Raw genomic sequence first — 24,376 nt, forward strand, 5'->3', positions numbered from 1 at the left:
TGACTAGAAAAGAAGTATAGACTAGAAAGACTCCTTTGAGCAGTCACATACCAACAAGTTAAATCACCTACAAGAAATAGGTAAATGCTCAGGAATACACAACCTGGAAAAACCCAATTAAGAAGAAACAGAAAATCCAGACAGACAAGTAGTGGGTACGAAGATAAAGTCAGTAATAAAATTCTCCCATCAAAGTGGAGCCTGGCACCACACAGCTTCATGGAAGAAGTCAGGAAAATGTCCAGGGAGACCTGAGACCAATTCTTCTCACTCTCCCCCAAAATTGGAATGAAATGGAGGACTTATACCTCGCTCAATGGGGCCAGCTTTGCCCTGATACCAAGGCCAATTAAGGATGCTACCAGAAAAGAGTAGCTCAACAACACTGAAATGCACAGATGCAAAAACAATCAATCCAGCAGCAGGTAGGGTCAGACACAGACACACTTTTGGAATTATCCTCCATGAAACGGATGTCTGTGGCATTTGCTTGATTTCCTTCTGAGGTTGGTTGCTGTGTTAACAAAGGAGAAAAGTAAGCCCAGATGGAGAGAAAGTGCTGGTACCGCTCCTATCTGTGCCATAGACGGATGTGGAAGCCTAACAGTTGCTGCTCTTGAGGGGTGGTCTGCAGCACATCTCAGCTTTGTGACAGTGAGAGTGAGTGGGTTCTGTGACCTTCGGTACATTAAGGGCAACCATGGTCAGCCCTTTCAGAGAGCACCAAATTCTTCCATGCCCCACCAAGGGGCACACCACAAGCTCCCTAGGCTCAGTGCCACCTCAGAAGCAGCTCCTGAACTCTGAACTTGGACATGGCATGTCCAGTGTCTTAGGAATCTTGAGCAACCCAGAGATGGGAGAGGCTTAACTCCTCTTTTATTTTTTGAGGGATGCTTTTGCTGGAGGTAGAATTCTGAGTGACAGATGTCAGCAGCATGGTCAGTGGGCAGACAACTCTGTATCCAGGGAAGGTTTACACAGAGCACCTGTAAGTGCTTCAGCTGTGGCCCATTGGACAGAAGACTGAGCATCCTGGGCATGATATCCCCAGGGGCCCTGGAACCAGACCACACAGACACCGAGGGAGTGTCAGTCACATTAACACACACTCACGTGTAAATCATGAACTCCAGGGAGCCACATATAACACACAGGCTCCCTTTCCATCACCTACAGAGGTCCTTGTGGGATGCAGCTCCTCACCAAGTCAAAGAACAGTGAAGACATTGTAAGACCGGAGATGATAAAGGGAATGTGTGGCCAGGCAAGTAAAGAGGGGTGAACTTTCAATGAGTAGAGGGCCAAAGAGGCCAGCTGAAGGAAAAGAGCTGGCCTACAGAGATGGGCTGTGCCTCGCAGGCAAGTTTATAATGACACTAGACATAGTTCATGAGGAATATAAAACAGCATCAAGTGTGCCTTGCCTGTTGTCAAAGCTCCCCAGACTGAAAATAAACACAGAAAAGGTGCTGCCCTTGTTGAAAAGTTTTGCCCTCTTCTCCTATGTGGTAGATCCACGAGGTCACTCACATCACAGAAGTTTAAATATCACTGAGGACGGGACTTATCCAATAAGAGAACGCCAGGTATAGTCATGAAAATGCAGTCTTTCATGAAAATAGAGTATTCGCCAAAACAGACCCTGTGGTAGGCCATAAATCATGTTTTAATCCATTTAAAATTATGGATCATTTGTAGAACATTCTCCCTGGCAGTAGCAATATTAAATCAGAAATCAGTATCCAGAGATCAGAAAAACTCCACAACATTTGCAAATTAAACATTATTGCTTCAGTGAACACTTGTAAACACGGCTGAGAGAAATTGAAGATGATGTACACAGATGGAAAGACCTGTCACGCTCAGTGTGAGCTCACTATGTTTAGAGTCCAGTTCTCCAGGAATTCCAAACAAGATATTCCAACAATCACTTAGAGAAAGTGACAAGCTGATCATCAATGAACTTGGAAATCCCTGCACAACATCCAAAACTGTAAGAAAATGGAGTGACCTGACATATTCTAACTGGAAGCCTTGTCATGCAGCTGTGGTTTCCCCGTCTTGTGAAATCAGCAGATAAACAGACCCAATGGCACCTGGCAGACCGAGGACCACACACACACATATGCCTCTGTTGGCAAGACAACAAAGAATTTACAGGCAAAAATCTATTCAACAAGTGGTGTGGATATCCACAGGAAAACAATTTAAAAACATACAGAGAATGTAATCATACAGCATGATTAGAAATGTATGTTGCCCTGGAAAACGTGGAGACACAGGTAAACATCCTTCACAGACTGGCTTTAGAAATCACACATTGGCCTCTGTCAGGTTCAGAACTAGCTGTGCAGTCTGCAGGCAGATTAATGCCTTCCTGAGCCCTGGTTTCCACAGTTTTAACTGTCCTTTGAAGGGGTAGAAAGCAGAGCAAAGCATTGGAAATACGTCAAGTACGGTGACGTCAGAGCCCTCTAGGATGTGTTACAGACACAATCCCTGCCACTCAGAGGCCTCGTGACCAATACAAGACACATTCAGAGCTGGTTGGTGGAGTCTCTCCCAGCTGGACTCCTGAGCCATATTTCTACCACCTTGTGAAGTGGCCTCAATATGTGGCCACCAAGGTTCTCAAAGGGGACAACAGACTGAAGATTGCATGAAGTGTTTGTATTTTTCAACCTTTATTGATGTATTACTGACACAAAGATCATACACATTTAAGATGGGCAGGATGGAGTTTGATGCACATATGCAACATGAGAAATGAATGACACCTGTTAGTCTGGTCAACATGCGGATCACATCATGGTGACCTTGCACATGTGGGTCTTAGGAGAAAGACGTCAGACCCTCGTCCCAACACATTTCAAGTACAAAACACATCCTAGTGGCTGCAGTTGGCATGCTGCATGCACCAGAGGCTAGAACTTTCCTCCTTCCTGGAGAACTGCACCCTCTGAACAGCATCTCCCTGCTCCCCCATGATACCTGGCAGCACAATGTTCCCTCAGCTTAGAAGCTCCTTTGTCCACTGTGTGCTCCTGAGAGTCCTGCCAGAGGTCAGCTAGTTCTGACTTGAGGATCTATGTTAGGGCTCTCGACTGTGGTCCCTTGGGCTGCATGGCTGTTTCTATAATGGTACCACAATGCTTGCATAACTCTAGTTTTGTAATATATTTTGAAGCCATGAATATGACACCTGCAGCTTAGGGCTAGTCAGTATTTTGTGGTTCTAGGTGAATTTTAGGATTTTTTTCTATTGCTATGAAAAATTGCATTGGAATCTCTGTATGGAAATTCCAATGCACAGGGATTCCATTAATCTCGGGTCACTTAGGCAGCATGGCCAATTAGTGATACTGATGCTTCCAGTCCCTGAGCACAAGCTCTCTCTCCATTTGTTTATGTCTATTTAATTTATTCATTAATGATTGCAATTTTTAGAGCACAGATCTTCCCTCCACTTTGTGAAATTTACGTAGTCTCTTTCACGTTATTGTAAGTGAAATTATCTGAGGTCCCTTCCCCTGATTTTGTTGTTAGAGATGTTGCTGGGTTTTTGTATGTGGTTTTGCGTGATGTGGCTTTCCTGGTTGTGTTTTAACAGGCTTTGGGTAGAGTCTCAGGATTTCTGTGCATAGCATCACGGCATCTGCTATCAGGGCAACTTGGTTCTCCCTCTCCTACCTGGAGGACAACATGTCCTTCCCTCCTGTTGCTCTGGCTGGGTCTCCATCTTAACCACACCAACAAACCCATCTTACTTAACCTGCTGTGACCCTGTTCCCAGATGAAGCCATCTTCTGAGGTGGCAGAAACCCCAGCACTCTGTTGAGGGAATACCACTCAGCACACAGCAGTTCACAGCTTTTCTGTAAAGCTACTTTTAAAATTATCTGCTGTGAGTTCTGTATCTGTTTCTCCTCTTTCATTCCTGACTTTATTAATACAAGTCTTCCTTCATTTTTTCTAGGTGACCTAAAGTAGTTTGTCAGTTTTTAAATTTATTATAGGAACAGCTTCCAGTGTTGCTCATCATGTTTATTTCTTAATGTCTTTTATCAATTTCTGCCATCACCTTTATCATCTGTCTTTCCTGCTGGTTTACACATGGTGTATTTTTCTTTTTCCGCTCCTGGGGTTGGAGAGGTCAGTCAAAGGCTTTCGAGTTTTCTTTTCTCTTGAGACAGGATTTAGCAGTCACCATTTCACCTCTGCATACAGCTCCTACCATGCACAGCTGCCAACTGGAACAGGCCCAGCATGAGGAGCAGGACTGACTCCACTCATGCGTGGCTCTGAACACCTGCCCACCAAGTGAGCAGGAGAGTGAGGGTGAGGACCAGGCTGGCAGGAAGGTGGACTGGTGTTAAGGTCTGTAAACAAGTCAAAATAACACCTGGTATTTTGCCAGGGGAATGTTAGAGTTCGTAAACAAGTCTGGATGGTGCCTGGCAAAATGCCAGAGGGAGTGGTTTGAAAAGTAACAAAAGTGAGCCATTAAGTGTGGAGATTCCTTATTGGTTGACTGATATATCTAGTTTATGCTAATTAAGATAAGCTGTGCAAAATGTATAAATAGCTCTGTTGTCCTACAATAAACGGGCTCCTACTCCTGCTGTATCAATGTACACAAGTTATTCATCACCCCCAGCTATTTTGCTGCAGCTGGACTGCGGCAGACTGGGGAAGAAGATGCCGGTCAGAGGTGCCATGTGTGGTAAGCAGGAGGAAGAGCTTCTGGCGACCTCTCACTGCATTGTGACCACAGCTAATGCTGCATTTTATGTTCCAAAATAGCTAAAAGAGAATTTAAACATTCTCACCAGAAAGAAACAATAACTGTTTGAGGTGATGGAAATATGAGCCTGATTTACCATTCTACGTTGCAAACTAGTCAAAACTTCACATTATGCTCCAAAAATGCATGCAACTTTCATTTGTCCAGTAAAATAAAACTTAAAGAAATTTTAAACATGGATATCAAGGTCATGATGCCCTTCACAGGGACACTTAAGCATGGACTCACAGAGGGAATGGTGCCCCGGGCTCGTGCACACTTGCAGACATTCACACACCTTTCAGCTGGTGCCTCCCCTGGGAGGGGATGGTTAGGGTCCGTGAGCCCAATACTATGTCATTAAAACAAGCCAACATGGACGTTTCCTTCTGCCATTTTTCCTGAGCAAATCATATACCTTGGGCTCCTCCTGATGGATGTGCCCTCAATTCACTATGACGACAACCCCTGAGGCTTTGGTCTGCCTGATCACACCTTCTCACATCTAAAACATTTTGAGTCCACCGGCTTTTCTTTGTTTCCCATCTGGTTCATTTTAATACTTGTGATCTTGTTCTACTGTGATTAATATATTTATTTATACATACTTAATTTATACTACACTTTCATTTTGTGATAATTGATATGTTAATGAGTAAAATATTAATTATGAAATCTTAGGAAAATAACACATAAAAAATGAATAAAGACCATAAGTACTAATATTTGGCACAGTCCAAGGTACCTTGAAGTGCCATCCAGGGTTCAACAAAATAAAATATGGAAAGTCTTGCTAGAATACAGTGGAATTTCATTAAAAAAAAAAAAAAAAACAAGAAAGAAAGAGCTCAGTGACCCCTGGGATCCCCGGTGGGGAAGCTCGAGGCTCCTGGCTAGACCAGGTCAGGCATAAAGGGCAGGCCCTGGTGGAGCCCCCATGGGACACTGCCTTCTCAGCCTTCTCAGGGCTGCCTTCAATTCCTTGTTCCTCAGACTGTAGATGACAGGGTTCAGGGTGGGGGGCACCACGGTGTAGAACACAGGCAGCAGAAGGTCAGAGATGGAGGGTGAGCTGGAAACGGGCTTCACATAGGCGATGCTGCCAGACACCAGGAAGAGGGTCACAACCACGAGGTGAGGGACACAGGTGGAAAACGTTTTCCACCTGCCCTCCTTGGACGGGATCCTCGTGACGGTAGAAAAGATGTACCCGTAGGAGAGCGTAATGAGACCGAAGCACAAAATCACCAGGCTGGTAACGAAGACCATGACTGGGACCTCAGGGAGGATCGCTGTGGAGTCCAGGAGGCTGAGCAGCTGGGGAATGTCACAGAAGAAGTGATGGACTTGGCTGGACCCACAGAACGGCAAGGAGAAAGTGGCCACCATGTGCATGAGCCCAGAGATGCCACCACTCAGCCAGCACAGGGACACCATCCTGACACAGGCACGCTGGCTCATGATGGCCTCGTAGTGCAAGGGCCAGCAGATGGCCACACAGCGGTCATAGGACATCACCGTTAGGAGGGCCATCTCAGTGGACGCCAAGTTCATGAAGAAGAAGGCCTGCAGGGCACACCCCCAGAAGGAGATGGAGGTGTCCTGGGTGAATGAACTGATGACAGACTTGGGGACTGTGACAGAGATAAAGCAGAAATCCAAGAAAGACAGGTGTCTTAAGAAGAAGTACATCGGGGTCTGCAGGCGGACGTCCACGGTGGTGACCGTGATGATCAGGAGGTTCCCCGTGAGAGCCGCCAGGTAAACTAGTAAGAACAGGACCGCATGTGTGGTCTGAACCGTCCAGGAGTCTGTGAACCCCACGAGGAGAAACACCACAGCCTCACTGCTGTTCCCACCTGCAGCTGCCCAGCTTCCTCCTAGGATAGAAGAGTGGGTTACAGCTCTGTCTACGTAGATGCCTGCAATGATGTCCCTGAAGCAGCCAGGCAGGTGACTGATGCATGACAAATCACACACATGCACAGGTGGAAACTATCTTGCTACCTGAAATCTCCACCACACAGCACAGCACTCGATACAAAGTACAACCTCAATAAATACAACATAGGACCTCAGGGGCCTGGAGAGATGAAAATGACACGGGATTTTAATAGGAATTGCATTAAATCTGTATAGTACTTCAAGTCGTAGGGCCATTTTGACAATATTGATTCTGCCTATCCAGGAGCATGGGAGAGCTTTCTGTCTTCTGAGGTTTTCTTCAATTTCTTTGTTTAGTGTTCTGTAGTTTTCATTGTAGAGGTCTTTTACCTCTTTTGTTAGATTGATTCCCAATTTTTTTTTAGGCTATTGTGAATGGTGTAGTTTTCCTAATTTCTCTTTTAGTAGATTCATCGCTAATGAATAGGAATGCTTTTGATTGATGGGTGTTGATTTTATGTCCTGCTACTTTGCTGAATTAATTGATTGGTTCTAGAAGTTTTCTGGTGTACTTTTTTTGGATCTGCTAAATATATGATCATGTCATTGGCTAATAGTGATAGTTTGAGTTCCTCTTTATCTATTTGTATCCCTTTAATTTCTGTCTTCTGTCTAAGCAGGCTAGAGTTTCAAGGATGATGTGGTATATATATTTATGGAATATGACCCTTGAAATTATGGCCTTTTCCAGTAAATGGATAGAGCTGGAGAATATCATGCTAAGTGAAATAAGCCAATCCCAAAAAACCTAAGGCCTAATGTTTTCTCGGATATGCAGATGCTAATTCATAATAAGGGCAGGGACACTAGGGAAGAATAAAGTTGCTCTAGCTTAGGTAGAGGGGAGTGAAGGGAGGGGAGGAATAGGAAGGTGGTAGAATGAAACAGACATTACTACCTTATGCACATAATCACCAATGTGATTCCACAACACATACAATCAGAAGAATGAGAAATTTTACCACATTTATGTAAGAAATGTCAAAGTGCATGAATGCATTTTACTATCATATATCACTAATTAAAACACACTAAAAAATTATAAAGTCAAAACAAAAAAAGAAAATTACAGGGGACCATGAAAAGAAAAGGATCTGACCACAAAGATAAGGCATAGTATTCACAGAAGAGAGAAGTACCCATAGGTGGGGAGAAATTAGCGGGGCTGCTCTCATCTGTGGAGCAGACGTATTTGGAAGTGTACATTTGTTGCTGTGGAAGGTGGGGGCTCTTCAGGGCTTCTCAGCTTTGGTGATAGTGGAGTGAGTGGGTTCCATGACCTGGAAGGCACCTGCCCCACAATGACTGAGAGCACTGCCCTCCTCGATGCCCCTCGCAGGGGCACACCACAGCTCCCGGGGCTCTGTGCCTCGCCAGAAGCAGCTGCTGAGCTCTGAAGGGGGCATGTTAGTGGAGGATGCAACCAAGCACAGCACCAAGGGGCATCTGCTCTGGTTGACAAGAGGGGACGAGGGACAGAGGTGGTGTCCTGAACACGCTGGCCTTGCTGTGTGCTGTTGGAGACAGGTGGGAGCTGCTCCTGGGTCAGGTCTTGATGGGTGTTTCGCTGGTTTTCAGACTGGCGTCTAGAAGACAGCATGAGGAGACAGGAGGAGGATCAGGGTGTGCCCACATCAGGGTCTGCTGGGCCGCAGCTGGGATGGGCCTTCCCTCTCATGCCCTGGCCCTCAGCTCTCATCCACAATCTCGGACCCAGCAGCAGAATCCTGAGCATCCGGCTGCACAGCTGAAGCACTGAGCAGTTTTGGTGACAATCTTCTCCAGCATCTGGCTCCCACTGTATTTGTTGGGTTAGTCCAGTGAAACGGCATCTGACCACATTCCCAGTCTCTGTGAGTGTGTCAAGCCACTCTCAATAGAACTTTGCCCGTAGCAGTTCATGATCAAGAATGTATGCACAACAAACTGACTCCCTGCAGAACTGCAGGAGTTCCAACACCTGTGTGTGCTTGTGAAAGCTCAGCTACCGTCGGCACCACAGCCGCTTAGGGCAGCTCCACAAGAACACCCAGAAGGAAACCCCAGGGGAGTGGGCCAGGGGTCTTTCCCTGGGAATCTTGTCTCTTCCCAAGTTCCAGCTCTCTCCACCTGCCCATGAGCCCAATGTTGGAGGGACACCGCAGCCAAGGGCACACTGGAAGGCTCCTGTGAGCTGGAGGAGCAAGCTCACGATGGGCTCTGTCTTCACTGTGGCTTACTGCAGCCAGATGACTTCTACCTTCACTCAAATGGGCTTCAAAGGACTGTATCCAGACAGCGATCATGGGGACAGAGATGGAGGACCCAGGCATGGGCTCTGCCGAGCAGAATTGGGCCAAGACACTGGGATTGCCTCATTGAAGAGGATGCTTAAGAATTCAGCCAATGTAAACACTTTCATCTATGCACAGAACACCCCTTCAACCTCACACACACACACATACTCTCTCTCTCTCTCTCTCTCTCTCTCTCTCTCTCTCTCTCTCTCTCCATAACTGTTACTGCTGAATAGTTCAAACCCATAAGTAGAGACTCTAGACGACCATGGTCCTTTTGCCCCACACTTTCGGCAATTATACACCGCTCATGCCAAGATCTGAAATAACTATCATACAAATGAAAGAAATGAATATTTATTCTAAAATTCATGGTCCTCCATCTAGACAGCAGATAAGGAGATAATGTGAAAATCCAAAAGTGCAACCTACTGATAAAGAAGTAAAATAGCATTTCTATCATTTTCCTCACCAAGTCTGGGATCAGACTTACTGCATGGTGTGGACTGATTGCTAGTGAACTGGATCATGGAGCAACTTCAGTTGTTCAAAATTCCAAACCTCTGTTCCTTTGTCTGAGATGGAACCTCAGCTTCTATTAGTATCTCTTAGGCCAAATGGAGAAATGGCTTGATCTCACAGTGTGGTGTGCTGCAGCCCTGGTCAGAGCAAGATATCTTAGTCTTTCCCTGATCTAGAGGAACACACCTGGTGAGCACCATGCCTGGTGTTCACCTCACAATGCCCAGTTTATGGTCTTTGTAAAAAAAAAAATGCTGGCCAATAAATGAAATCTAGTGAGAGAAATTTTGCATGACTCTGAGCTCTCTGGAGGTAAGTTTCCTTGCATTGAAAATATGTTCTTTGGGAGAAAGAAACCAAAGCACAACTTTGATTAATCCCAGTGGACAGCACTAGTGGGAAATACCTCCTTTATGTGGCAGAAGGTAGAAGACTGGAAATTGATTGTATAGTACTTCGCATGCACCCAGAGTTCAGTTACACGCAGCATTTTTCTGAAGCAAGGGAAGCTTCAAAATCATATGTGGACCACAGACATTAGCCCAAACATGGAGCCTGGGTCTAGATTTCTGTTCCTCTATTTTCTTCCTAAGCTTCAACCCAATAGGTCTATTCCTATGTCCTTCCTCAGCCCTTCCTGTCTCAAGTCAAATAAGTGTATGGAGAGGACGAGTGTTAATCTTGTGTTTGCATCTTCTGTGAATTGATCTTAAAGGTGGACCTTGATGCTCTGGCCCATACACCTGTCCTCAGTCTGAGTGATGCCCTTTTGCACCCACATCAGAACTGAGGCCACTGGATGTCTGTTTGGGGTGCTGTTAAATATTGCCTCATTTAAAATCGAGTTGATATTTAATTGTATCAGTTTGCATTAGTTTTCTATTAGGAATGTTGATTCTTTGTGGAGGAAATGGGTGGAACATCATTTTCCTGTTTGTAGTTTGGTATTTCTCTGCATGTAGTCTCTGAGGAATATACGTTATTAATTTTTTGGAGTGTTTCTAGCCTTCCTTACTTTTTAAAGCCGCTTAGTTTATTTCCTCATTTGTTGAACTATTCTCTTTTAATTGCTAAGGTTGTGGATTAGGACTTTCCAACACTCATCCCTTTCCAGAAATATTAACATGAACAGCCACTCATGCCAAAACCCAATCACTCCAGGCTGAGGAGCTGGAGAAGAAATGGTGGCTCCTGTGTGCAGCAGGAGAGGGAGGTGACAGCTTCCCTTGCCTGTGGCTCCTCTCCCACTCCACGAGGACCACGTGGAGATGGTCTCCGAACAGGAGAAACTCTAGACCTTGCTTTAGACCCCAGTGCCAGGCCCATCCCAGGGAAACCTAGAGCCAGGCTCTTCCTCAGGGCCCAAGGTCCAGGCAACTCTGCAGCCTTGGTGTCCAGTCTCGCCCTACCACAGGCAGCCTCGGCAGGCCAGGCTGCAGACACGTCCAGCTCCAGGCTGCCCCATGTATGGACTGGCACCAGTAGCTCTAGGCCCTCTGCCAGGACCCCTGGACCAAGCCTCCCAGCTGACCCCACAACCAGAGGGTTCCTCCTGACACCTACCCCTGACCCACCTAAGTCCTGAGCCTGTTCCACCATCAGGTCAGCCCATGACACCAGGCTACCCAGCCGTCCAGTGCAGACCAGACCCGTTAGTCCAGGCTTCAGTTCCAGCCCCGTGGGAGAGCAGCCCAAGATGGCTCCAGGTCCTGACTGTGCACACGCCTCACGGTCAACCTGGTACCTAGAGATCTAGTAGCCAGGCCTAGCCAGTGACAGGCCAGCCTTCCCTGCCCCCAACCTCAACCAAAGTGAATCCATGATCCTACTCCTGCCCCAAAGCGTCACCATGGACCCACAATCCAGGGCAGACTTCATGCTGTTGGAAGCCAGGTTGTCCCACAGAAGCCAGCCTCTGAGGTGGGGCCCACCCAGTGGTTTGTTGTGGTCCCATGGACACTAGCTCTAGGCCCACCCAGTGCCAGACTGTCCACCATGGTACCATGTTCTAACAGAACCAGGGCTCAGGGCTGTTACAGAAGACCTATCTGGGCAGAGCCCAGCACCAAGCCAGAGGCCGTGGCGCAGTCTCCAGGCCAGCCCCAAAGACCAGGAAGCCAATACGTCAGCCACACACAGCCTCCATACTGTCCTCCATGGACAGAGGCTCAAAGCCAGCTCTGGACCCAGGGGTCAAGCCCACCCCAGCAGAGCCAAGCCTCAGGCCTCCCTCCCCTCAGGAGCCATGTCCAGAATAGTTGTCCATTTTAAACTTGAGGAACATCAGCATGTGGCCTCGAGTGTGAGGGCCACTCTGTCTCCCCCACAGTGCCTCGTGTACACTGGCTGTGACATAATGTGAAGTCCTGTGTGATGGCCCCTTCTGCTCCCTCCTTGTTGAAGATGCGCTGGCCGTTCAGGGTCTGTGGCCATTGCTCTGCAGGCATGGTCGGCACTGCGGGCATTGTCCCTGGAAGCGGGTCTCTGTGTACTTGCAGAGCGATATGCCTTGTTTTGCTCTGGGAAGTGGTTTCTCCTCACTCAGGGACACACTTAATAAACCTATCTGTAAAATAGGTCACACACATAATTTAATGCCAATTTTGGAGAAAATCATTAACTCTCCCAGAAAGGCCACTGCTTTGTCTGAAACAAAACAAACTGTGGTGTCTCACTTCACACGTCAAAGCCAACACCGCAGGAGCCCATGTGCCGATTATCCAGCTGATGAAATCTGTCTTCTAGTATGGCCACATTGTCCCCCTCGCCCTGTTCTTCTCCAGCTACTACAAGACACGAATGCATACCTACCAACAACACACGCACGTGCAAAGCACTTGCTGCTGTCTGCACAGACCCATGGGCCAACATGTGGAGAGCTGGCTGTGGGTTCACAGGTGCGACCCAGTCTCACTCGGACTTCTCTACTCCGCAGCTTGAGCTGGGTCTCCTTAGACCTGACTCCACTACTCTCCTTGAGTCGTGAGAGTTAGAAGAAAAGACCAGGTGCTGCGTGAACAGAAAGGTGGTGGAGTAAGAAGCTCTACGCCCCACAGATATACCCCGTGTACCACGACACGTGGCCACACACCTCAGGAGACCTGCAGAGCCCCAGACACCCAGCAGTGATGCCAGGGAGTGAACGGGAGAGCAGTTCACCTCATCAGGGTCTGCCTCTACCCAGGCCAGCAGAGCTGAGAGGCCCTGAGGAGGAGGAGAGAGGTATGCAGGTCATGCCTGCCTGTCCCAGTACCACAGGGCTGTTCCCGTATCACCTCCCCAGCTCTGAGGGAAGTGGAGCAATGTAGGTGCTGGGGCAGATGAGAGGAAAGAAATGGCCCGGGCAGCTCTCAGTTGCTGGCAGGCTGTGTGGATTGAGTACTGCCCGGTGGAGGGCAGGGCTGAGGGCTGTGTGCACAGCTTTGGGACTGGGAGAAGCAGCGCAGCCCGACACTTCCCCCTGGGGGCTTGCACAAGGCCTCTGGAAAGAGTGGACAGTTCAGGATGGCCCCCGCACTCTGCCAGGCTGGCAGACAGAGCACGCCCCAAGACGTCTGCCACAGGAGGGAAGGGGAGGCACGGAGCCCGAGGTGGTGTCCCGGTGGTCAGCACAGCACTGCAGGGAAAGGGGCTGGAGGTAACACTAGCCCACTCGGCCCTGGGAGACGCCAGCCTGAGCATCCTTGCCGCAGTCTGGCTGCAGCAAAATAACCGGGGGGTGACGAACAACTTGTGTAGATTGATACAGCTGGAGTGGGAGCCGTTTATTGTAGGACAACAGAGGTATTTATACATTCCACACAGCTTATCTTAATTAACATAAACTAGATACATCAGTCAACCAATAAGGAATCTCCACACTTAATGGCTTGCTGGCGTTACTTCACAAACCGCTCCCTCTGGCATTTTGCCAGGCGCCATCCAGACTTGTTTACAGACTCTAACACGTCCTCACACGGGAGACAAGAGTGTGACACAATCCTACCTGGAAAAGGCCTGGAGCTGCCGGGGTCTCTCAGTGGCAGAACTGTGAGGTCTGACCCCACTGAAGCCAGACCTACATCCTAAGAGAGGGTCCGGCACAAAGCTGCAAAGGGCATGGGACATCAGGGCTCCCGAGCACATCTCCAGTCACTGACACTACGGAGAGAGACCCGTGAATCAAACCACCGTTCCAAAGAAGTGTCTCAGGGGCCCCGAGAGCAGACACCAAAAACGAAGCAATAACACATCAGCACAAGGACAATGTCAACAGAGAGGAGCCATAAAACAAGAAACAGAACATCTGTGGCTGAAGAACGCAACGACTGAGTGGAAGAACTCCATGGAGAGCTTCTATCGCAAACCCAGTCAAGCAGAAGACGTATAGAAACAGAAGGTGGCAAACATCAGCAAAGAGAGAGATTGACCCCTGCAGGGTTGGTGGGAGTGCGCATGGCTGAGCCACAGGGAGTGACCACAGGTGCAGCCACCAGCCATCAGAACACCCAGAAAAGAACCATCAATGCGGGCCCTGCAGGTCATGCCCCGAAGAACAGGGAAGTCCCCCACTGGCCACAGCGTGGGGACCTGGTGACTGTGTGTGAAGTGACCTGTCAGGCTGAGCCGAGATACACACCAGCTCCTGTCACAATCTAGGCATCTGCAGAGCCTTAGAAAGTTGGACCCACAAAGATGAGACCAGAACGAGGTGCGGGGTCTGTGCCTCACAGATGTGGCCCCAGGCAGACAGGAGGACCCAGGCCAGGAGATTCGTTGCACAGGGCCACCATTGTGCCCGAGAACAGTTTATCTTACACTTGAAAACTGCTAAGAACGTCATCTTACACGGCCTCAGCACAAAAGAGCAAAACACATGTTAGATAGTGTGGGTTTTATTTTTTTATTTTTTTAAATATTTATTTTTTTTATTTTACTTTTTGTTGGTGCTGAGGATTGAACCCAGGCCTCATGCATGCTAGGCCAGTGCTCTACCACTGGGCCTTAACCCCAGCCCCAGTGTGTGTTTTAATTACATGGACTTCACCTTTTCACAAAATGTAGCTATATCAAAACAGCACACTGTGTACACACTTGTGTGACATGTGTCAATTAAAATACGAAAAGAAGGGAGGGAGAAAGAGAAGGTATATCCACCTAATGGACTATCATTCTGGCTTTTAGTAAAGAGGACTCTGCCACTTAGCGGGAGGCAGATGCCCCTGAAGGGCTCTGCAGAGAGCTGGTGCAGGATTCCACTCCCAAAAGGTATCGGAAGTCATCCAGATGCACAAGTGCAGCTTAGAATGGTGGCTTCCAGGGTGTGGCTGGAGGAGGAGAAAACAGGGAACTCTCTTCTATGGATGCAAAGTTTCAGTCTTGCATGCTGAGGGGGCTCACAAGGAGCACAATACTACTCTGTACACTGAACAAGGTGTTGAGAGGGAGCCAGGCATTGTGGCCACACCTGTGATCCCAGCAATGCAATCCTAGTAACTCCAGAGGCTGAAGCAGGAGGATCCAAGCTTGAGGCCAGCCTCAGCAACTTCCTGAGACCCTGTCTCCAAAGATGAAAAGGACTGGAGATGTAGCTCAGGGGTAGAGCACCTCTGGGTCCAGTTCCCAGGACCAAAAATGTTGAAAGGGTAGATCTCACGCTGGGTTCTTACAACAAAAGGGAGGCACAAGCAAACTTCTAGAGGTGGTGGACACATTGAATACCGTGAACGTGGTGACCTTCTCAGGGTGTCTGCTTAGGAGACAACTCATTCAGTTGTACACGTTAGATATTTACACTTTCTGCATATCAGTCACTATTCAATAAAGCTGCTTTTCACAAACAGAAATGCTGTCGTTTGAGCTCTCCTTAGTCTTATTGATTTAATCATGAGATGGTCAGAACAGCAGTATTAGATCACCTTTTCTTTCAAAATAGTTGTATCTACCATGTGTGCAGGGACCTTCAGACCAGGAAGGAGATGCACCAGGTCATGAAAAAACATCTGACACTCTTTGTTCCTCTCACCCTTCTGAGAATCTTGACATGCGTCTGAGATAAGAAAGAACTGACGGAGAGGAAGGGCTGAACAATACCCACTGACCTGCAGATCAGGGGTGAGTAGGGACCTCAAGCATGCTCCCTTTCCCTCGGCTCAGCTCTTGGCCCAGCGAATACGTGACCGCTCAGTCCTTGTGAACCCTCATGAGGACAGAGGCAGGGGCAGGTCTGTGGGCATGGAGTGTGGGGCTTGAGCTTGGCTGGCAGAGGCTGGTGTGGGTCCCCACGCAGCTCCTGCCACATCATGTCCGCAGGGGACACAGTTTTCCTGAGAGGAGCTTCCTCAGCGCCCCCTTCACATCCTTATTCCGTAAGGTGTAGATAAGGGGGTTCAGAGTGGGGGTCACCATGGTGTAGAAGAGGGAGATGAACTTGCCCTGGTCCTGGGCATAACTGTCACTGGGCTGCAGGTACATGTAGATGATGGTCCCGTAGAAAATGACCACCACCGTGAGGTGGGAGGAGCAGGTGCGAAGGCTTTGTACCTGGCCTCCGAAGACCTGATCCTCAGCACCGCTCAAGTGATGAAGCTGTAGGAAATGAGGATGAGCACGGGTGGGATCACGAGGAACAGGATGCTCACAAGAAAGAGCACCAGCTCGTTCACAGTGGTGTCCACGCAGGCCAGCTTGAGAAGTGCAGGCACCTCACAGATGAAGTGGTCCAGCCTGTGGTTGCCGCAGAGCGGCAGCGGCAGGGTGAAGGTAGCATGGATCAGGGAGTTAGCCAGCCCGCTGAGCCAGGAGGCGGAGGCCAGCTGCTGGCACACCCGCGGGCTCATGATGACCACATAATGCAGGGGTCTGCAGACAGCTTCATAGCGATCCAGCGCCATGACAGCCAGGAGGATGCACTCAGTGGAGCCCAGAACCAGGGACACGAAGAGCTGCACCACACAGCCACCGTAGGTGATGGTCTTCGCCGGTCCTCGCAGGTTCACCAAGGTCTGGGGCGCCAGGCTGGTGGTGAAGCAGACATCCAGCAAGGAGAGATTGCTAAGGAAGAAGTACACGGGTGTGTGGAGAGCGGGGTCCAGGTACGAGATGGTCATGATGGCGAAGTTTCCCAGCAGGGTCAGGAGGTAGAAGAACAGGACAAACACGAAGAGCACAGCCTCCAGGCGGGGGTGGGCGGAGAAGCCCAGCAGAATGAACCCCGTGGGGGAGCTCCCATTGGCCCAGTCCATGCCTCCCAGGGAGCTGCCCCTGCAGAGGGGAGGAGGAGACCCAAGAGGGTAGGCCTAGGCCCTGTGAGAGCCCAAGGGGTCAGCAGACCCAGCCCTCTGTGCTGCTGGCCCTGGAGGCCAACGGCTTCTCCCTCCAGCCCACTGATTGTGCGCAGGAAACCTCAGACACCTTCAGCTTTGGATCTGGTGATTGATGACCAGAGACGGAGTGGGTGTTTGCCTGCGTGTAAAGACTGTGCAGTGACTGTCACGAAAACAGGCTTTCCTCAGATGAAGGGGTGACGGGCCTCTGCACTGTGCCAGCCACTGGCGAAAATCTTCACCGAAAACCTGATCACAGGTGCAGGTGGGGGTTGGGACGCGTGCACCTTCTTGGCTGCCCCCACACGTGCTCATACTCTGTCTGTGCCCTTCTCTTCACAGTCCAGGAGACAAAACCAGATTGAACACTTACATAACTGAAATGCCAAAGATGAAGATCATTGATAAAAATATACTTTATTTATTTAGGTATTATTTAGAAAATTTGGCTAAAAGTCTTCAAAGGTCAAAAAAAGAGAAATACTGAAGAATAATATATATGTTACTAGTAAAGAGTTAAAACGCATTATATCATTCTTATAAAATTCACTTAAAAAATACTTACACAAATCTATTAAAATTCCTTAACTTGAACCTGGTGAAAAATACCAATTAATTTTTTTTGAGAGAGAGAGAGAGAGCATTTTTAAATATTTATTTATTTATTTATTTTTAGTTTTTTCATTGGACATAATATCCTTATTTTTATTTTCATGTGGTGCTGAGGATCGAACCCAGCACCCTGCACATGCCAGGCGAGCACTCTACTGTTTAAGCCCCACCAATTAAATTTTAAGGAAATGCAAAAAGTATATGAGAGAGGCCAAGGAGCCCGAGGTCATGAGTGAGAGTTGGACAGGGGTGCAGAAGCCCCCTTTGAGAAAGGTTCACAAAGACCTATGCCTGGGAGAAATCAGGCAGAGTCTGCCTGACGGCCACTGAGCCAAGGGGCACCTCGAGCTCCCACCTCCACGCTGGCCTGAGATTCCCCAGGGCCCAAGGCTTCCTTCTCGGGTGGCCACTGACACAAAGACACCAGGAAGGGCTGACTGCAGAATGGTGTGGTGGTCCTCATGAGGTATCAGGCGCAGGGTGGGCACAGACTGAGAACCACCTGAACACACTCTGCCCTGACGGGGACCGTGGAGTGAAAAATGCCCAAATAAATCTAAGCTGGTTTCCAATGGAGAGGGGGATAAACCAATGGCACAGGATGAGTCTGCATTTTGTTTTCAGATGAGAAAAGGAGGGAGATGTTAAATAACAGAACACAATTATCATTCTGAAAAATTGTCTGACTGGCCACCACTCCCAATTCAAATTCACGTCACAACCCGTCACCCGTGTTGCCCGCTGCGTACCCACACCCAGAGCTCAGCGCAGGTTCTGAGGAAGGGATGCGCACGGGTGCAGATTTGCTCCCTGCATGGGAAGCAGAAGCAAGGACGTCCACCAACACTGCCCACACAAACCCATGAGAGGCCTGCGGAGAAACGGGCTTTGGACCCATCTGGAAGAGAGCCTTCTGCTCGTGCAGAAGGACGAGGGAGAAAAAGAAAGATTGCCAAGAGACTGCAAAGGACCTGGTTCAAGAACCTGGACACACTAGCGGCTGTGCCAAGGCTGATGTAGAGCCTGGCACTGCACAGACGGAGGAAAGAGATGCAGCTAGTAACATGCTCCTGTGAGCTGAAGAACCTTGTTCTCCAGGGTGGAGTGGCCCCTTCTTCAGGGTGGAGTGGCCCCTTTGCGTTCCTGTACCTCTGGGAAGCCCCCCACCCTGCAGCCCCCCCACCCTGGCTGCCCCCCACATGGCCGCACCTTCTCTAACCTGCTGCCTGTGACACCCACAGGGAGAGTGACTGTAAGATCCTGGATCTCAGGAGACAAGGTCCTCCTGGCTCTGGCCCTAGCCTCCCCTGTCCTGGCTCCCCAACCTCATAAGATGCATTTTGTGTCTCTTGTACCCTTAAATTATGTCTACCCCAAATCCAGACGCCACTGACCTCATGAAAACCTGCAAACACTATAGGCTGCCTGGAAAGGGAGGGTCATATTTACCAAGACTTGATGGATGTCAAGTGCGCGCTAAGGGGTCAGCATGCTGCAAAAGGCTGGCTGCACTTTCCCAGTGTCCTGGGTCACACAGTCACTAGGCTGTTCTGGACATCGAAGAAAACAGGAAGTGGGCAACCTCAGGAATGGCTGGATGGGGAGGTGCCAGAGAAGCCAGAGAGAGCAACAGGGACCCAAATGAAACTGCAGCAAAGCCTTTATTCACTTGCTGTGGAGTCATGAGGAAGCTCTGAGAGGTAGCAGGAGCCTCCCCTCCCACCCTCCTCCTAGGGAGCACAGTGTATGCCAGGTGTGAAGAGGAGCTGCCCCTGGGGGGACTCAGGAGGAGAAGAGGGGCTGGGCTTGCACAGGTGCTGACCACCGACTCAAAGACGGGCAGCTGTCCTTGAGATTCCCTTGCTGCATCTACAAGGCAGCCTCGAGAAAGACACAAGGAACACCTGTGCCCAAAGCATCAGGTGACAGGAATGCTCAGGACAGAGCTGGCAAGACAGGGACACGCATGACCAGCCAGGGACACCAAGTCCCCCCGTGACCCTTCAGTCTCAGGCACTGCTGTGCTGCTGGCCAGGCATGGGAGAGCAGCTCTCTGGGGCCTGCCCACCACACCCTAGAGGTTGCCTGTGCCCAGAACCTCATGTGGGGTTTCGTCCACAAGCTGGCTCCACACCCTGCACCATGGCACCAGCCCAGGGCAGCCTCCGGCCACCACAGGCAGAGAGCTGTGCCATGGGCTGAAGGGGTACTCATAGCCTCTCCTAAGGGGCAGAACCAAGGTTCCTGGCCTGGCACACTTCCCAGATGCACCGTTCCTCCAGGATGACTCTGCCAACCAGAGGAAAGAGCAATGGTTACTGTCCCCCGTGTCTGCTCAGGCATCGTAGGACCAGGTCAGACGATCACCTGTTGGTGAAGTGCCTGGCCTCGTGTTCAAGCTAGGTGCCCTGGACATGCAGACTTCAGTTCTTGCTGAACCTCAAGTCTGAGGAAATACAAGTGCTTCCCTGGAAGGACCCGGGAAAGGGAGACCAGAACCACAGGTCAGAAAGACCTGTCCTCCGCGACACCTCTGGTTTTCACCCAGCAGCATGTAGCCCCAAATCCATTTTATTCTTTTATTTAAACTTTTTCAAGTGTATTTAAAATTTTAAGTTATTATTTTAGAATACTTTTAGGTTAACAGCAAAATTGAGGAAAAGGCAGAATTTTGACCATTTAAAAAAACTGAAATGTAATAAACATTTACATTTTAATGAGGAGAGGGAGATCTCTCCTCCTTCTGTTTGTAATTTAACAGCAAAGATGCCTTCCAACCAGCAGCACTTATTGTGCCTGCTCATGAAGCCCGGATGCTCTGTGTAGGAGACACTTATGATGCAGCCCAGGTCCCCCCTCGTCGTGGATCTGCCACAGCCAGTGTGCCCCGTGACCACCTGAGAAACAGTGTCCCAAACAGCCCTTGGTTATTAACAAGAGGCGGATTGTAACACCTTTTCCCACATCAAGTCCTGTTCCTCTTGATTCACCTTTTGTCTCCTGGCCCATGAGAAGACGCCCTGACTCTCACGCCAATGCTGCTGCCTTTTCCCCTTAAGTTGGACCATTTCTTGTTCCCACCGTGAACTCTCCTGACTAGTTGCTGTGGTCTGTCTGCTCTGTGCATCGAGTGGCAGAGGCTGGAGGGGTGGGAGGCTCCAGTCTTGCTGCTATCCACCGGGACTCACAGTCCCATCATTTAAAACTCTGTCATTTTGATTGACAGATGCCACTCCCCTGCTTGAGCCAACAGCTCCCAGTTTCAAAGGCCTGCAGAGCTTCCCTCCTGGAGGAAGAAGCCAGGGTAAGCCATTCCTCCGCAGAAGTTCCGCAGGGTTGGACTGCTCCCCTGGGGTGCAGAGCCGAGGGTCTAGCTACTTGTCTGCCTGCGCACCTGTATGTCTAGTGCCTCTCAATCTATCCTTCTAGTCATCGTGGCCATCATTATCCGTGGTGTTCTTATTTTAATTCTTGAGGGTTGGTGTCATACTAAGCAATTGCATGACACTGGCTTGCATTTATGAGAAATTACAAGATACAATTCTGAATTCCAGACAGTTCTTCTGGCCCAGGCAACATCACCATCACCCTAGTGACAGAAGCAGCTGACTGGGATGGGAACTGTGAGCTTCGTGGACTCCATGACCCCAGCAAGACCCTGGACACCCGGGCTGCACAGACTGCCAGCCTACTCACTGTGAAGGGCAGAGCTCATGTTTCTCCTGTCCTCAGAAAGCAAGCCTTGGGGTCCATGTCCAAATAATTCCCAGACCACGGGTCACTGACTTCAAATCAAGGTCTGTTGAGATACGCTTCCAGGACCCAATCCTGGAAAAGCCACCTCAGCAAGACAGGGGCTCCTGGGTGGGAAACAGAAGCCTCATCAAAGGGCCCTTGGCTTGTTCCTGGTGCTGCATCTTCTGGGGAAAGCCACGTACCACGGGCAATTAGCTGAGGAGCTGACTAACCTCTGGGGGCGGTCCAGGAAGAAGAGGTTGCATCTCCCCAGTGTGAGGGGCCTTCCTCCTTGAGCATCACTCTGGGACCTTCTGCTTCATCAGGGAATCAGCAGTCAACAGGCTTGTCCAACACTTAACAAAACCACAGTAAAAAAATAAATAAATAAATAAAAATAACCCACTGTTATTTTTATAACGGTTATAGCTGGGAGTGAAGAGCAGGAGAATTCACCCTGGGAGAGTGAAGGAGCGGGTGAATGTCCAGTCCCACACAGAGCCCTCAGAATAAGCAGCACCATCGGTAACAGCCTCTGGGAATCACTCAACCTCAAAAGCCCTCCTCACACCACTCTGCCTGACACCCTGTCCCATGTCACGGATTCCACTTGTCATGGCCATCCTGCCTCTCTTTACATATGTGCTCTTTCTCTATCGTTCACCTCTCTATCAATGGCACCTGGACTTATGCTCAATGAGTATTGGCCAAATGAGTAAATTCAGAAAGAAACAGGACAGTAAAACACAGAAGGTATAATAAGAACATATTGAGGTTTCTGAGGCAGGCAAGAGCAAGCAATAATTCAGTATAACTTAACCTGCCACCAATATCCAGATGTTACGCATGGGATAAAAGTGCCCTGGAATCCATATGAATTTTGAAAGACAAGCTGGTGTCAGAAGGCTGGAGGGCTTGGGAACATATGGAAGACATGTCTGCTTTTTGGTACTAGAGCATTTTTATCCATCCAAATCTTATGTAGTCTCATCCAATTCTTAACAAGAATAGCTGTTTTCATGTTTTATGTATGTATGGTTTTCCATAATAATACCTACTTAATAACGGTTACATGGTACTTCTTATATGCCAGGCACTGTTCTGAGCACTTTATAAATTCTATCTGTGCATTTTTTTTTATCAAAACCCCACCAGGCAGTTATAATTATCATCTCTGTTTTACAGATGAGAAAGTGGATGTCAACAGCGATTGATTTTCATGCCTGTTGGAGAGTGTCGGGATGAACTCAACTACCATGTTTAACCATAATCTTTTAAATATATATATATATATATATATATATATATATATATATATATATATATATATATATATAAACTATCCTGGCTAAAAACACAGAGCTAGTGAATGGCAGATCCACGTCCAGGCCAGGAAATGTGGCTCCAGGAGACAAGCTCTGAAGCATGGCATTAGGCTGCTGCTTCTCTGGAATCAGCCAAACACCCCCCAATTTCAAAATCCACACTGGCATTAAAATGTATCCTTCTTCCCAATGCACCTTCTTGCTCTCCATAGCAAAATGCACACATATATTTGCATTTCAAAAATTCATAAATTCACAGCAAAATGCATTCTTGAAGGTTTTATCCTGAAAGAAGAGAACATTTGGGGGCCAGCAGATTATCCTAATAACAAATGGCTGATTTTGTGCCAAAATCAAATGGAGTCTGGCATGATTCAGAGAGAGAAGTTTTAATGGAAAGCTGGCACTATTTTTCAGAAAGTTTCTTTACCCCTTCTCACCCAGAATTTCCCCCCACACACACACTCTCTTTTCTCTTCTGTCCCTGATTTCCTGCATGCAATTGGATCCACCTCCTCCCTTATCCTAACTCCCCATATGCAAAGCTCTTTCCTTCACTCCTCTCCACTCTCAGGACTAGGTTCAGGCACTTATTTGTATGTCTAATACATATAAATCCTCTGCCATATACAAATCCTCTTAGCCATGTAAAAACTAACAATTTTTGAAATTGCAAATTTTTTTATTTTTAAATGTATTCAGGGCCTAACACTTCTAATTCTGCTCCCACAAGCAGAATAGAAGAATCTGTCTCCTTGTTATCTAGGACAAATAGGGGGAAGTGCTGTTTCTTCTTCCTTCCTTCCTTCCCTCCTTCCTTCCTTCCTTCCTTCCTTCCTTCCTTCCTTCCTTCCTTCCTTCCTTTCTTCCTTCCTTTCTTTTGGATTTATATCTAAAGCCAGATATACAAAGGGCTATTCTATGTTTTTCTAACCTGTAATAAAATTAAACAAATGTTTGATTTTAAATTTTTTAATAAAAATATAAAATTATTTATTTCCATACAGTTTTAAAATTGTTTAAAATCATGTTTTACATAATTTTGCCTATAATATAATTAAACAAATTATTTGTAAGAACTTCTCCAAATAAAACCTTGGAAAGGTTAGACTCCTCTGTGGAAGGTACTTTTCCTCTCGAAATAAGCAGCAAACATCTTTACAGAAAGGAAACAGCAGTGAGATCAAGCCAGGGTAGAGATACCAGGCTTCTACATCAACAGAGACCAGCTCTGTCCCCCAAATGCTAATCACAGAGCCCTTGAGACAGGCTTCCTACCTGCAGCTCTGTCAGCAGGGCTGCCATCAGGTTCCACAGGACAATCGCCCCTTTGTGAGGGGCTTTGCATGCAAGGACTACTGTGAACCCACAGAAATCTCTCCCTCAACTTAGGGCTCCCTGTTTTCTCCAGAGAACCAGAAAACCAGCCCTCCTGGTTCTCCCTATTTCCATGTCAAGTATTGACATTTCATATTGGAGTCCAGTTGCCAGGAACTCTGGTGAAAACGTAATTATTCATATGTTACTGGGAAACCAAAGTTCTATTATTTTAGGAAACCACAAACCTGAAAAAACGTATTTTAAGGGAGGTGTTCTGACAAGCCATGTCTTTGTATGGATCTTTCTGAGAGGGGTGTGGGCCCTCAGAATGAATGGCACCCCATTCCAGAGCTGGCAGAATATCCATGAAGCACACCAAAGAGGGTACTCAGCTGTCTGTATCTGGAAAATGATACAATTTACTTAACATGAAGAGGGGAAATTCTCATAATGACTCGCATAGCCATTGTATGACCCACTGTCTTCCCAAGGACCTCTCTAAATACTACACTAGAAACTGTGCATCAGAATCTCAATCAGTTCCATGTTCTG

General features: G+C 48.2%; 1 protein-coding gene and 1 pseudogene across 1 annotated transcript; both read right to left on the reverse strand.

Annotated features, from left to right (window-relative positions):
- Window positions 1-5,689: 5,689 nt before the first annotated feature.
- Window positions 5,690-8,136, reverse strand: LOC144250975 (olfactory receptor 14L1-like). The gene is made up of 2 exons (XM_077794127.1): window positions 8,022-8,136; window positions 5,690-6,666 (listed from the first exon to the last, which is right to left on the reverse strand). Exons 1-2 carry the CDS (start codon window positions 8,134-8,136, stop codon window positions 5,690-5,692), a joined length of 1,092 nt encoding a protein of 363 aa, XP_077650253.1.
- A 7,671-nt stretch (window positions 8,137-15,807) lies between these two features.
- LOC144250976 (olfactory receptor 2G3-like) lies at window positions 15,808-16,751 on the reverse strand (annotated as a pseudogene).
- Window positions 16,752-24,376: the final 7,625 nt, after the last annotated feature.

The sequence above is a fragment of the Urocitellus parryii genome, chromosome Y (assembly GCF_045843805.1).
Source record: "Urocitellus parryii isolate mUroPar1 chromosome Y, mUroPar1.hap1, whole genome shotgun sequence".
Classification (NCBI taxonomy): domain Eukaryota; kingdom Metazoa; phylum Chordata; class Mammalia; order Rodentia; family Sciuridae; genus Urocitellus; species Urocitellus parryii.